The sequence below is a fragment of the Eptesicus fuscus genome, chromosome 11 (genome assembly GCF_027574615.1).
Source record: "Eptesicus fuscus isolate TK198812 chromosome 11, DD_ASM_mEF_20220401, whole genome shotgun sequence".
Classification (NCBI taxonomy): domain Eukaryota; kingdom Metazoa; phylum Chordata; class Mammalia; order Chiroptera; family Vespertilionidae; genus Eptesicus; species Eptesicus fuscus.
This window is the reverse complement of record NC_072483.1, coordinates 90,780,897-90,796,229: the sequence shown is the minus strand read 5'-3', so window position 1 is coordinate 90,796,229 and position 15,333 is coordinate 90,780,897. Positions and strand designations below refer to the sequence as shown.

At 52.1% G+C, this 15,333-nt stretch overlaps 1 protein-coding gene across 4 annotated transcripts in view; it reads left to right on the top strand.

The window, feature by feature from the left end:
• Positions 1–15,333, top strand: part of MYO1B (myosin IB) — a 115,733-nt gene that overhangs the window by 52,097 nt on the left and 48,303 nt on the right. For all 4 annotated transcript variants that reach the window (XM_054723298.1, XM_054723295.1, XM_054723297.1 and 1 more), the window contains exons 6-12: positions 2,504–2,567; positions 7,854–7,952; positions 9,889–9,992; positions 11,339–11,486; positions 11,737–11,855; positions 12,128–12,214; positions 13,831–13,896. In XM_054723298.1, the coding sequence (XP_054579273.1) occupies positions 2,504–2,567; positions 7,854–7,952; positions 9,889–9,992; positions 11,339–11,486; positions 11,737–11,855; positions 12,128–12,214; positions 13,831–13,896 (687 nt within the window). The remainder of the gene's footprint in view (positions 1–2,503; positions 2,568–7,853; positions 7,953–9,888; positions 9,993–11,338; positions 11,487–11,736; positions 11,856–12,127; positions 12,215–13,830; positions 13,897–15,333) is intronic.

Here is a 15,333-nt window from a genome sequence, read left to right as displayed (position 1 = left end):
ATTTACAGATTACATCTATGCCCAGCTTTTAGTAATTTCTCTACGGTGTGCAAAGCAACCATAGATAGCCGTGTTTATGACTCATGGAAATTGCATTTCCTTTGACTGTGTGTGTGACAGGTTAACCCAGAATGAACTTCTCTCTTTTTTTAATCCTCACCCGAGGATATTTTTCCATTGATCTTCAGAGAGACTGGAAAGGGGGGGTCGGGGGATAGGAACACCGATGTGAGAGAGAGACATGGACTGGTGGCCTCCTCCTGAGCCCTACTGGGACTGGGGATCGAACCTGCGACTGAGGCCTGTGCCCTTGACCAGGAATTGAACCCGCTACCCTTCAGTCCATGGCCAACGCTCTTAACCACTGAGCAACCAGCCGGGGCTAGCAGGATCTTCTCGATCTCTTCACGGAGATACTGGGTCGACCCTGTGGTGGTCTTCTAGGCATGCTCACTGCAGCTTACGCTTCAGACCAGTGTTCCCACGGAGGGCCCGCATTGCTGGGCTTTGACTCCTCGTCCCTGCTCTCTGACCTTGTGCATCCACCCAGGACCTGTCATGGCGACCCGCTGGCTCGCTCTCTGTTTACTCTCCCCTTTTGCTGCGACTCCTGCTTAAAGCCATCCACCCAGTTTCTCCCCGATGACTGCCACCTCCTATCAGACACCTGGCCTGGTTTTCTTCTAGTCCATTGCACACTGGCCAGAGTGGTCTTGTCAGGAGGCAAGTGTGGCTGTGGCACCCTTGTTTGGGAACCTTTATGACCCGGCTGGGCTGGCAGGCGCACATCTCAATGTCGTGGTGGGCTCCTGCGTCCCGCCCCATCCTCTGGGACAGTGGTCGGCAAACTCATTGGTCCACAGAGCCAAATACCAACAGCACAACGATTGACATTTCTTTGGAGACCCAGATTTTTTTAACTTAAACTTCTTCTAACGCCACTTCTTCAACATAGACTTGCCCAGGCCGTGGTATCTTGTGGAAGAGCCACACTCAAGGGGCCAAAGAGCCGCATGTGGCTCGCGAGCCGCAGTTTGCCGACCACGGCTCTAGGAGGCCAGCTCTGACGCCTGCTCCTTCCCGCTCCCCCTCCTTGCCTGCCTGGCCTCTGACGCCGAGGGCAGACTCCCTGCTTCCCGCGGTCCCTTTTCTCAGTGCAGAGGACTGGGGCCCACGGTAGGAGGCACCCCATGCTCAGTACAGTCCGGTGTCTCTCTCTCCAGCCCCCGAGGCCGAGAGTGTCTGAGGGTAGCAGCTGGGCCCTGGTTCCCTCCTGACTGCTTTCATAGACCTTTATAGGCCTTTACTTGGTGACTACTCAGTGAGGGCTTTGTGTTTTCTTTTAAATATATTTTTTATTGATTTCAGAGAGGAAGGGAGAGGGAGAGATAGACACATCCACGATGAGAGAGATCATTGATCGGCTGCCTCCAGCACGCTCCCTGCTGAGGACTGAGCCTGCAACCTGGGACCTTTCGGTCCACAAGCTGATGCTCTGTCCACTTTAGCCAAACCGGCTAGGGCTGTGAAGGCTTTACAAGGGCAGAAGACCCAGGATAACGGGAAGGAGAAGGCAGGGGAGCGTGTGCGAGCTAAGAAAGAGTCACCAGTGGCACTGTGGACGGGGTGCCGTGCGATCCTGTGTCCTCTTCCCTCACCATGATTCCGCAAATGGAAAGGAGTGTCAGTCATTCTTTGGGAGAGTGGTTTACCAACCGTCTCTCTGGCTCTTACGAAGGCAGAACACGAAGGAGCAAAGCCAAAGCCTCCTTCTTCGACCAACACGCCCTGTTCCAAACAAAACGCAGCTGTCGGGCCATTCTCTCCTCCTGGTTACTCTTTAACCGGGCAATTACAGAGCAGTTCTGGGAAAAGGACCATGTGAAACGCCACGTGTGCTTCCCCGTGTTTAACACGCCGTCTGTAAAGTATGACACGGACCTGGTCATCTATGGCTGTGTCATCTAGATCAAAGCCCGGGAGAGGAATGCTGAGCGGTCTTTGATTCTGAGCCGGTCGCCCACATGGTCCTGTATTTGATTTGAGTTGATACAGAAACAATACTTTCACTGTTCCCCCGGGCCCGGTGTGTGTGGAGTTCCTAGCCATGGCTTACGCATATTTTGCCTATAAAAATGAACTGATTTATCTTCCCCACGAATGCATATGCAAGGAATGCATATTTTCCGCAGTTTTATTGTTAAATGGAAGACACACCCACCTTCAGAATATGAAACGTATCTGAAGTGGGAAATTTACACGGTGGCCGAGATGATCTGCTCTTGGATCAGCAATGGGATATGCTAGTTTGGAGCGCATGGGGTATTTAATGTGAATTATTCCCGGAGGCATATTGTTGTGCGTCATGGTTACATAAACGGTGTCTTTCTTAATTACATTTAACAGATGTATCAAGGGCTTACGCCGCGGCTGTTCTCTAAGAGGGGACGCCGGCCGAGTATCGTGAGGGGATCTTGAAACTCACCTCGTCTTTCTCTGGCAGGGCAAATACATGGATATTGAATTCGACTTTAAAGGCGATCCCCTGGGAGGAGTGATTAGTAACTGTGAGTATTTTATCTGAATTCCTTTAAAGAAGTTTAGAGTAGTAAAACGTGTTTAAAATGGGATATTGTCGATACTTGGGTCTTTAAGAGATGGGTATAAGACTACGTCTTCGTATACTGCTTAGACTTTTAACCTATCGGTTTCAGGTTGTCTTCTATAATTTCCAAATCTTTTTTAAAGGTGCCATAATCTTTACCTTTGAAAAACTTTTTAGGAGTCTGCTAAAGAAATAGGTATTAGTCCAACTGTATTTTATTGCTATAGGCCCTAAGCCAATCCAGTAATAAAGAAGATTCTCCAACGGTTATTCTATTTAACAAACCCAGCCCTACCCTAGGCTAGAGGAATGCCACTAGGTAGTTAGTGTTGTTTTTTAAAAATATATTTTATTGATTTTTGCAGAGAGGAAGGGAAGAGGGATAGAGAGTTAGAAACATCGATAAGAGAGAAACATCGATCAGCTGCCTCCTGCACACCTCCTACTGGGGATGTGCCTGCAACCAAGGTACATGCCCCTGACTGGAATCGAGCCTGGGACCCTTCAGTCCGAAGGCCGGCGCTCTATCCACTGAGACAAACCGGTTAGGGTGGTAGTTAGTGTTTTAGTAACCTGGGCAAACTATACAGCTGATTTAAAAACATTAAATCACTATTCAGAGAGCAACCTTGTAGGGCTGGGGTTTTCTCATCTTTGAATCAATGGGATTAAATTGAATAATTTCCACCATTTTATAGTTTCTAAGTAGTTAACTTTCCATTTATTTTATTTTTTAAGCTCTGTTTTTATTGAGTTCAGAGAGGAAGGGAGAGGGAGATAGACACATCGGTGATGAGAGAGAATCATTGAGCGGCTGCCTCTTGCACGCCCCACACTGGGGATTGAGCCCACAACCCAGGCATGTGCCCTGACCAGAAATCGAACTGTGACCTCCTGGTTCATAGGTTGATGCTTAACCACTGAGCCACGCTGGCCGGGCTAATTTTCCGTTTTAGTTTGCCTGACTACACAAGGTATGTGCCATGCATTGAGATTATCCCTATTTGCCAAAATGCATAGTTATTAGAGAATATTCTCAGCAGTAAGTGTTCGTATGAAGTTGGTTAGGTTACATGGTTTTAGGTGTCCAATAGGGAAGGAAAAGCACTTATGCTGACCACGTGTGGTGCCCAAATCAAATGGCTGTGAGCCTGCCCGGCTTGCTAGGCCGGCTCCCCCCCCCTCACGGGGCCTGGCCGCCGCTGAGAGCTGCACAGGAAAAGGCAGGCCCAGTTCTAAGACCCCCCTTTAAAGGCACAGTTCGTTTTTATCCTGAAATATACTCATAAGTCTTCAGCATTGACTTTGTACAACACGACTTCACTCTCGTTACCCGTTTAATAATGCACGTTTTTTTTTTAAATGAGGATACGCTTGCTGTCTTCATTTTGGAACTTACACCGCTGTGTTCTGATTCTGAAATGATTGACTCAATGTTCCTTTTGAGGGCGCTGGGAAAATATGTAAGGATTACTTTCTTACAAGGATTAGACAGTAACTTGGGTCTTAGGTTTTGAAGCGTAAGCTCCACACAGACATGCTTGCCCGCCCTCTGGTTGTTCGGTATCCATGGAGAATAAACACGAAACCCTCCGTTCTTTTCCCGTTAGGATTACTGTGTCCTCGCGAATGGGTTTCATCTGGTGTTGGTTACTGTTTGTTCCCACAAGGAAGTTGCATTGAAGTTTGCGGTAGTGGGAACACCCTGGTATTTTGGAGGATCCTTTGCTTGGGAGAGGGAAGGGGTACATTAGTGGTGAGAGCAGGAGACTTCGCTCTGCGTAGACGGGCTGACTCAGGGGCGTCACGGGGCGCTGCGGCCTCGGGGACGGGGGTGAAGCGCTGGGCAGACCCCTCTTGTCCTCTCCAAACTGCCCAAAGCCAGCCTCCCGTAACCTCGGAAAGAAGACAAGACCGGCCAGGTGCCTCCTTGTCTGGCCGCCGCCGCGTGAGAGCCCGTTGGCGGCTGTGACCATGACCGCGGGAAGGGCACAGGGCGCGGGGCCGGCTGCGGGCCCAGCGCGGAGAAAAGAAAGCCCGTCGCGGGCTCTTCCCGGAGGAGGCGGGCGGTGCCGCGGTCTCCCCCGCAGCCGAGGACATCGCGGAGGGTATGTCACGAGGAGACGGTGTAAAACATGGACGGCGGCAACATCTGTGTCATTGGAGGAGATAAAACAGGGGAGCACGTCCAGATGTTTGGTTGATGTGAGATATTTCTTTAAAAAAATGCGTTTATTGATTTCAGAGAGGAAGGGAGAGGGAGAGAGAAGCCTCAGTGAGGAGAGAGCATCCCGGACCCGCTGCCTCCTGTGGAGCACACATGCCACGTGTGCCTGGGGTTTGCATCCTTTTCGCTGGAAAGTTATAAAGAGCAGCCTACGCAGAAAGCCTTCGCCCCAAGCTTTGGAGTCTGGCTCCCTGGCTTGGTAACCCTGGCACGTGGGCCCGCTTTTCTCACCTGTGAAGTCGGGATAAAAACGCCGGCTGCGGGCGGGCCCCGGGGAGGGAGATACGAGGAGGAGCACTGGCTGGAGGGAGGGCAGGGCGCGGCCCCGGCCCCGGCATCTGCTTCCTCCTTGAATGTGATCGCGATCGCCGACCAAGACGGGCACGGGCCAGCGTTCCTTTCCACACGCTGCCCTCGGGAACGCTCCTCTCTAACGGGCCGCCGCCAGCTGGAGCGGGAGGCCGTGGCCATGACTGCGCGCCATCGTCCGCGAGCAGCCGGCCGCGGTGCTGGGTGCGCCGTGTGGCCTGTCCCCGGCGTGGGGGGTGTTGGTGTCCTGAGGAAGGACCGCGGTTGGCCTGTTGGCAGGGGGTTGGATGCGTGGCGCAGGCCGTGATCTGTCCTCAGCGTTAAGGTGTCACTGGCGGGTGGGCTCATGCGTGGGGGGCTTGGCAGGGTCCTTCCCACCAGGGGGAGGCCTGGGGTGGGCTGTGACGGGGAAGGACACCTGCCCACTGCCTCCCCCCACCCCGGGCTCGTGCTCTCTCTCAGGGCCTGGCCTCCCTCCGTGGGAAGAGCTGCTGCCGTGGGTGTGGGTGGCGGGGGTGAGGTGAGCAGGGGACCCTGTGCGCCCAGAGGAGGAGGTCTGCATGTTTGTAGTCAGTGCCCACTCATGCCCAGATGGTGCCCGGCACATGGGGTGGGCTGTGAGTGCGTGGGCTGATGACTGAAGGAGTTTGCGCGTGAATGGGGTTTATTTTGCTTTTATTTCCTTAAATATATTTTTTCTTGATTTCAGAGAGGAAGGGAGAGGGAGAGAGAGAAAGAAACATCAATGATGAGAGAGAATCATGGATCAGCTGCCTCCTGCACGCCCCCTACTGAGGATCGAGCCCACAACCCGGGCCTGTGCCCTGGACCGGAATCGAACCTGGGTCCCTTCAGTCTGCAGGCCGACGCTCTATCTACTGAGCCACACCGGCTAGGCCTGTAGCATTTGTTTATGTATTTTGTAATGTAATCGAGTTACTTTCTTCCAGGCTGAGGAATTTCTGTAAGGATTAGCTTCTCCACGAAGAGCCTGCCCGTGCGCTGTGGGTTCTTCCGTCTAGAACGGTGCTGGTGCTCTTAGCCACGGGGTGAATGAGATCAGCTGCCTGTCAGCCTCCCCCGATTCTGTCTTCTGTTCTGCACCTCAGGATTGGCCTGCTAGTTGATCGAAATGGCCAGTCCCTAGAGGTGATGGATGCGGCATAATCTTCCTCAACGAAATCTCGTCTCCCTGGCGCCTTCCGTTGGTTTTCTTCCTTTCGGCTCCGTAGGAAGCCTGCGTTGGGGGAGGCGTTGGCCGCCATCCAGGCCGAAGGACCGGGGATGAGCGTTTAAAAGCGCCGCAGCGTCCTGTTGCTCGTAGTTTTGTGTTTATGTGCTTTTGTTCTCTGCTCCTCGGCCCACTGTTAGGTTTCCTTGAAACCCATCGCCTCCTCTGACAGTGACCTCCTGTGTTTGACCCCCTGGGGCTTGGCGTGCCGCACGTGCGCACCGAACGTGACCTGGCAGATGCTGGTGTGGATCCCACGACGCCCACTCGGGAGCTCGGTGCCGCTTCCGGAGAACGGGCACGGCCTCTCTATAGACATTTTTTGGAAGATGTTTAATTTTATTAGAAACCCAATGTGCTTGTTCTCTAAACTTAGTCCTCGAGAATGGGATCACCAATTTGGAATTTTATAACTAAATTTGGCCTTGGCCAGAGAATTCCCCCACCTTCTCTTTCCTTTTCTTCCTTTCTCCCTCCCTCCTTTCTTCCCTCCCTCCCTCCCTCTCCCTTTCTCCCTCCCTTTCTCCCTCTCTCCTTCTCTGTCTCCCTCCTTGGAGAAAGTTCGAAAACTTTCACATTTACGGGATGAAAATTACCTGGAATCATGAAAGCATGCTGTCCCATACACCAGGTGGCACTGAGTGAGACCCACCCTTATTCTCTAAGGCAGTGATGGGCAGCCTTCTGAGCTTGGTGTGTCAGACTTCGCCAAAAAACTGAGCATAACTCGGGTAGTGTGTCACTTTGAGGAAAAAACTAACTCCAAGACTCTAGTCGCAAATGTTTCATCCTCAGGGGCAGCAAATGTTTCATCCTCGGCATGCGGCCGCGTGTCATCAGAAATGGCTACACGTGTCAGTGCTGACACGCGTGTCATAGGTTCGCCATCACTGCTCTAAGGTGTCACTATCAAGGACGTCGCTCACTCCTCCCGGTGGCGGGCCAGGGGGCGGGCGTGTGGCTGCGCTGAGTGCCTGCACCTGGGTCAGGTGGCCTGACTTCCAGTCGCACGTCCTCTCTCGGCCCGTCAGTTTCCATCTGTTAAGTAGTTCCTCATAAAAGGGTGGAGGACTCCATGAGAAAAGTCTACAAAGCACAGTCAGATCTCAGGCACTTTCAATGATTTATTATCGTAATTGCTTCGTGGGTGGGTAAAGCGGCACTCCATTGCCTGGTTTGACGTGTAAGGTTCCGTGTGGAAGGAGCGGATGTCACGCCACGTGAAGAGGCCGTTAGTGTCCAGCGTGTTGTCTTTAGTCCGGTGGTTGCGTGTGCTGTGGAACTCGCTGTGCGTGTGGCTGTTGTCTGAGGGACGCTGTGCGTTTCACTGGGGGCTCCCTGGAACTAGAGCTGAGCATGTGCCTTCCGGTATTTTTTATTAATCCGAAACGGGAGAAGACGGGGGAAGGGGAGAGGAGAACCATGGTGGGTGCAGGAGCCGAGTTAACCCTGCCCTGGGGTCTGGTCCTTCTTCCCCGCAGACCTTCTGGAGAAGTCTCGCGTGGTCAAGCAGCCACGGGGCGAGAGGAACTTCCACGTCTTCTACCAGCTGCTCTCCGGCGCCTCCGAGGAGCTCCTGGGTGAGTCCCTGCTCCCCGAGAAGTCTTGGGGCTCAGCGTGCCAGGGTATGGATGGTGCTCTCATCCCGGAGCCCTGGGCAGGCCATGTCACTGTGTTTTCCTTCTCATTTCTTTCTTCTTAAATTATTTCCTAAATTCACCTTAAAAAAACATCTTTATAGTTGAAAGCATTACAGATGTCCTATTGTCCCCCATTGACCTCCCCCAGGCCGGCCCGCCCCACCCACGCCCTCACCACCCTCCTGTCTGTGTCCACGGGTGATGCCTAGACTCGTACAAGTTCTTTGGTTGATCTCTTCCCTCCCGCCCTCCCTCCCCTCCTTCCCTCTGAGGTTTGACAGACTCTCAGACCAGGGCATTCTTTTAAAAAGTGTCTCACATGCTTTCCCCTCCTTCCCACACACTCTCCGTGACCCTGGTTGAAGAACACGGTGTGTTTGCTTTGCTTACACGCCCGCGTTGGTGTGACAGATGTCCCTGTGCCTCACCGGTCTCAGAGGGCTTCCTAAGAGAGCTGCGCATTGGGGGAGGGGCTGATGATAGCGTAAAACAGTGAGATGGAATGATGCCTTTACTCCACGTGGGGGGAGGGAACGAGCAGGGAGCAGTAGAGGCATACCTGGATGGAAGGAAACGTGGTTCCGTGAAGACTGAGAAATAAAGTGGGAAGGCATTTGCAACTAGCGCTGAAAACCTCACCCCTGCATATTGGAGAGAATGCGTTAAGTGCATCAGTGCAGCACCCAAGCGACGAAAAGTTCTGAACAAATGGTTGAGGCCGGAGGAGCTTTGGCGAGTCGGCGCCACGTGGGGAGATTCACCCTCAGGAATGGTCGGCAGAGGCCATGGAAACGGCTCTGGAGTGTCCGCTGCACGCGCATGAGGGGGTGTTACTAGGAAGCGGGGAGCCGGCAGAGGTGTCGGGCTGTGGTCTGCTCAGAGCTTGTGGGTGTCACCTCAGAGGGAGGACTTCTTCCTGGGGGACCCCAAATAAGCCATGAAGTGATCAGCCTCCCGCCCAGCACACCACTTTTTGGAACATACCCCAATGAAGTAGTTGAAAAGCACCCCAACACATGGGGTAGGGGGACCCTTATCCCTGCCCTCTATTGAGTATACCCTGGTGTGGAAATGGCTAGGCAGATACCCTGTTAAAATGAAATAGTCCACTGCAGACATTTTATATGATAAACCTATGGAAGGGGCCGACCCATCCTATCTAATAAAAGAGTAATATGCAAATTGACCATCATTCCAACACACAAGATGGCTGCCCCCATGTGGTCAAAGATGGTTGCCCCCATGTGGACACAAGATGGCTGCCACAAGATGGCCAGCAGGGGAGGGCAGTTGGGAGGGACCAGGTCTGCAATGGAGGGCAGTTGTGGGGGACCCAGGCCTGCAGGGAAGAGCAGTTAGGGGCAACCAGGCTGGCAGAGGAGAGAAGTTGGGGGTGACTGGGCCTGCAGGGGAGGGCAGTTAGGGACAAACAGGCTGGCAGGGGAGCAGTTAGGCATCAATCAGGCTGGCAGGGGAGTGGTTAGGGGGTGATCAGGCTGGCAGGCAGAAGCGGTTAGGGGCAATCAGGAAGGCAGGCAGGCGAGTGATTGGGAGCCAGCAGTCCTGGATTGTGAGAGGGATGTCTGATTGCCCGTTTAGGCCTGATCGGTAAGATCGGGCCTAAACGGGCAGTTGGTCATCCCTCAAAAGGTCCCAGATTGGAGAGGGTGCAGACTGGGCTGAGGGACACACAACCCTGTGCACGAATTTCGTGCATCGGGCCTCTAGTTAAGAATAAACGTGAGAAAACGATGAACAACACCGAGAAAGGTGATCTCAGGAAACTGCTATTCCTGGTATCTGGGCCCCAGTTTTCCTGTGAAAGATGGTTCCAGCTGTTGAGGTGGCTGATCGATTTGTGTGTGTGATTCAACAGAGAAACTTAAACTCGAGCGGGATTTCAGCCGATACAACTACTTGAGTCTGGACTCCGCCAAAGTTAACGGAGTGGATGACGCGGCCAATTTCAGAACCGTGAGGGTAAGGCTACCCTTTCATTACTCTTTAAAGCAGGCGGCGCTTTATCGCTGTCGGAATAGGTAACAAATTGTGTAACTCGTGCTCCGTAAAGGCTCAGAATTCTACAAGCACCGGTTGTATTCGTATTGGCTGTGATCGCTTCACTAGCCCGGAAGTCGTGCAAGGTGAAGGCCATGCCTTATGGAGCCAACGATTTTCCTGTTCATGATCAGGAGCCTCTGATTATATGAGTTTGTACTGAAATTCTGACTGTTTTCATAACCAAAGGCCTGTAGTGCATTTTCAGGTGTGAAAGCTTAACATGTTCTAGGACCACAGGAAGCCAAAACTATTTTTGAGACAGAAAAAGCTGTGTTTTTAAACAGTTTCTGTGAAATTGTGACGAAACCAGGAATATTCGCCTTTAGAAAAAGTCTTTTAATTTATAGCCTGTTTTATGTTCCCGTGGCACTTTGACAATCACTGCTCTGGGGACGTGCCGTGGTAACTGATGTTTACTTCCACCTGAGACAGCGGTGGTGAGGGGTGGGGGGTGGGCCGGATCCTGGAGGAAACTGGATTGTCACCAGCTCATCTCTAGGGTGAGTGGGACGACTTGGGGTTCTCTCCCTGCTCTCTCTGCCACTGTGTATGTTTGAAATGCTGGGTTGCCTCGGCATAACCAGACAAGCTGGGCTCTTCTCGAAAAGAACGCGTGTCTCCGCGTGCGTCCTTATTAAAGCTGTGGACGTCGTCGAAGGCGAGGCCTCCGGGGTCCTGGACACAGTTGTGAGACGTGGGTTCTAGACCAGCTCTCCAAGGACTCTGCCTGGCAAATCGTTGGCACTCAGTGCAAATTTATGACTGAACGGATGTGCCTTGTTACCCACAGTGCCTTGGGTCCGTTTGCAAACTTCATCTTTGCAAACCACAGTTTTTCTCATGTGTGAAGTAAATGAGGAGGACTTTTTGTAGGGGTTATGAGAGGTTTTCTTTCCAGCAGTAGAGTTCCAGTAGAGAAGATGGATGTGTACACACACAGAAACGGGGTGGGAACCCAAGGCTCAGCTCCCAGCCTCCTCTGTCTTCCTGTTTACCTCCCCCTGCCCGCCCCCCACCTTTGTCACAGCCCCTGAGGTGCCCTGGGGGCTCCCGGAACCTCAGCTTGAACCCTTGCACAAGAGAAAGCCCCACGTGGGTGCTGTATCCAGTTTGTTAACTGGCTTCCGTTTGGGGAAGTTTATTCCGGGACACTTTGTCTTATTGGTTGTTGTTGTTGTTACTTCAGAAACAAACGTGTTATGTGATTCATTTAAAAAAAAAAAAAAAAAAGAACTGCAGAAAGAACACGGGTGTTTGTCCCCCAGAATGCCATGCAGATCGTGGGCTTCATGGACCACGAGGCCGAGGCCGTCCTGGAGGTGGTGGCCGCGGTGCTGAAACTGGGGAACATCGAGTTCAAGCCCGAGTCGCGAGTGAACGGCTTAGACGAAAGCAAAATCAAGGATAAGAACGGTAAGTCCGGGCGGCACCCGCTTCGTCCGGCCGACGCGTCCTGAATGCCTGCCCACCGTGTTTAATCCGGAGAGGAAGCCTTGCTTCTGATCGGTTCGAAAACAGCTTTGTAGTGAAGCTGCCCAGAAGCATGCTGACGGCTGCGTTTGGGGTGTCTGGTGCGGAGTGGGGTGCCTGTGCCGCAGAGGGACTCCTGAGCCGGAGCGTGGCTCTGGGAGCACGCCCCGTCACCACCCTTCCTCCCCGACAGAGCTGAAGGAGATCTGCGAGCTGACGGGCATCGACCAGGCCGTCCTGGAGCGCGCGTTCAGCTTCCGCACGGTGGAGGCCAAGCAGGAGAAGGTGTCCACCACGCTGAACGTGGCGCAGGTGGGTGCGCGGCGCCCCGGCGGGGGTGACTCGGGGCGTTCGATAGTTTCCCATCAGGGGAGGCTTGAATTTTATCATCAGATTATTGGTTACCACTCACTGACCAGTTCTTAGAGGCTTGACTGGCCACCCAGAGTGTAATGGAAACTGGCCCTGAGAAGAAATTTATGGAATAAAAGGGCCGTAGATAGGTATTTTTAAATCTTATTTTGTGGAAGGTAAGCGTTGTGGTCGTCGGGGGCATGCTGAGTTTTTCTTTTTCTTTCTTCTAGGCGTATTACGCCCGGGACGCTCTGGCTAAAAACCTCTACAGCAGGTTGTTCTCGTGGCTGGTGAATCGAATCAATGAAAGCATCAAGGTACTGACCTCTCGAGCCAAGTAGATCCGTTGTGGTAAATGGCATTCAGAGTGTAAACTTTATGTGAAAAGATACCTTAACTTTATAATCAAATTAGAGGCCCGGTGCACGAAATTCGTGCACGGAGGGGGGTTGTCCCTCAGCTCAGCCTGTACCCTCTCCAATATGGGACCCCTCGAGGGATGTCCGACTGCCCGTTTAGGCCCGATCCCGGTGGGCAGTCGGATCCCTAAACGGGCAGTCGGACATCCCTCTCACAATCCAGGACTGCTGGCTCTCAACTGCTTGTCTGCCTGCCTTCCTGATTGCCCATAACTGCTTCTGCCTGCCAGCTTGATCACCCCCTAACCACTCTGCTACCAGCGTGTTTGCCCCCAACTTCCCTCCTCTGCCGGCCTGGTCACCCCTAACTGCCCTCTCCTGCAGGGTTGATCACCTCCAACTGCCCTCCCTTGCAGGCTTGGTCCCTCTCAACTGCCCTCCCTTGCAGGTTGGGTGCCTCCCAACTGCCCTCTCCTGCTGGCCATCTTGTGGTGGCCATCTTGTGTCCACATGGGGGCAGGATCTTTGACCACATGGGGGCAGCTATATTGTGTGTTGCAGTGATGATCAATCTGCATATTACTCTTTTATTAGATAGGATTATTGGTTACCATGTACCGGGATTGTTCCTTGAGAAGGATTTCCCTTGTGGGGGGTTGAAATCTCTTAGGGGTTCTGTTTTGCTTTGCCACGTTGTGAGCAATCTCTCTAGTGAGTAACGGCCTTTGCAGACTCACTCTCTGCGTCCCGGCCCCTCTGCTGACTAGTTGGACACCCTGCCCGAAAGGTCACATGACCCCTCTCGTTACTACCGTTCTTCCATCAAATGAGGGGATTGGCCTGGGCGACTTTGAAAGACCCTGCCTGTTGTGAGACTTAGCGATCCTTTTTCATAATTAAGCATCACTACTGCCTTCCTTCAATGTCATCTGCTATTCAAATTTCTGGAAGATTCCATGCCAACATCTTATCTCAGACATTTAAAACACAACACTAAGTCACAGTTACGCTGGTTACAAGACACAGTTGACTTGTAATCTACCTAATAAAAGAGTAACCTGCTAATTGGCCGTACCTTTGAGATGCCCACCGGCCAATCAGGAGTGAGTATGCAAATCAACCCAACAAAGGTGGTGGGTTAATTTGCATATGCAGGTGCTGAGTGGCGGGGGGGCGGGGCGGGATGCTTGTGTCGTCGCCATGGCGACGACACAGGTGTTCCACACCACCTCTGCCACTCTGGGCCTCTGGACAGTGTAGGAAGGCAGAAAGGCGGCTCCGGGCCAGAGCAAAGGCGGTGCGGCAGCCAGGGGAAGGAAGGCCCATTGCACGAATCTTCGTGCATCAGGCCTCTAGTGAATATATATATTCACTAGAGGCCCAATGCACAAAATTTGTGCAAGGGGCTCGGCCCTCGAAGCCCAGGCTGCTTCGCGGCCCTGCGGCCCCACCCACTGGTCTTTCCGGAAGGTCGTTCTGCCGTCTGGTCTAATTAGCATGTTAGCTCTTTGCTAACTTTGCTTTTAGTGTCATTTTCATGCCTAAATTAACCCACCACTTTGAAACTTTTGAAGGCACAGACCAAAGTGAGGAAGAAGGTCATGGGCGTTTTGGACATCTACGGCTTTGAAATTTTTGAGGTACGCTTTCTTTCTATTTTTTTGTATTATCTTTGTTAATTTCGAACAGTTGGAAATTAACTCTTCCATAGACAACGTTTATATAATTAGTGTAACTTTGAATCAACAAATGACCTCTGTGCAGGTATAACAGGATGTGTGTGTGCTTGGTCGTGTTTTGAGTGTGAAGAGTGGCATTTTGGAGACCCTGCTGTGTGTAACAGAACTTCCTGTGTTAGCACCTGACTTTTGAAATGGCACATGCAGAATTCTTAGCGGGAAATTCCTGACAAGGTGTGTGGACGTTATGCCTGAGGGCGCTCACTTATTTGTCAGTCGTTTGGAAAGTGAGGCAGGATGGTGCCGTGAAAAGGTGAGGAAGGGACGGCTGAGTGCTGGCCGTCCCAGCATCGCTGGTCACTTCGTCCCTGTGGGACCCACATGGCGGGCTGGGTTAGAGGTTTAGTGGGTCTCACCGGCTGTGATCTTACAGGACGAATTCTGCCTCAGGGTTGAAATAATTTCTGCTGAAGTTTGTAATGAATTTTTAAAAATATATTTTTTTATTGATTTCAGATAGGAAGGGAGAGGGGAGAGAGAGAGAGAAACATCAGTGATGAGAGAGAATCATTGATTGGCTGCCTCCTGCACGTCCCCCACTGGGGATCAAGCCCACAAACTGGGCATGTGCCCTTGACTGGAATCGAACCCGGGACCCTTGAGTCCATAGGCCAAAGCTCTACCCATTGAACCAAGCTGGCTAGGGCTATAATGAATTTTAAAAAAGACTCCATGCTTACTATAAATTAAATAGATACATATATTTACAAATTATATGCTACATTAGAAGTTCCTGTGTACCCCTTGTTCACGCTGACTTTGAGAAGGTATGGTAGGGCTTTTTGAAAACCTGTTCTCACTTTTAGGAGTGGTATTTTAGATTGGCCTCGGAAAATACCAAGTAGATCGGTTTCTCCTTTTTGTGTTCTGCCCCACAAGTAGTGATTTGTGAGTTCCTTTAAATGACCAGGCCCTGCCCAGGATGACCCCCCGAAGATTTCACCTGTTCCAAACTACCTGTTCACAGTCACAGAAAAGCCATCAAACCATTCCCTGCAGCCAACCAGGCCTTTCTAGCAAATGCCTGTCACGGCACATGCATGTTTGTGGCGGTGCATTCTCCCCATTTGACAGCTCGCGGTAAATAACGCCTGAGGGCTGACTGCATCCAAGCACTGTGGGGCCTGCTCCGTATATTAGCTGATGTAGCTTTCACAGCAGAAGTGGCTGCTATTGTTATTCCCATTTTACAGATGAGGAAGTGAGGCTCTGAAGGTCAAGTAGCTCCCCCAAGGTTACATGGCTACCAAGGGGTGGACTCAGGACCTGAACCCCAGGCCTCTCAATAAAATAATCAGAGGTCTCCTACAGATCCCTCCCTTTCCTCCCCAAAGTCAC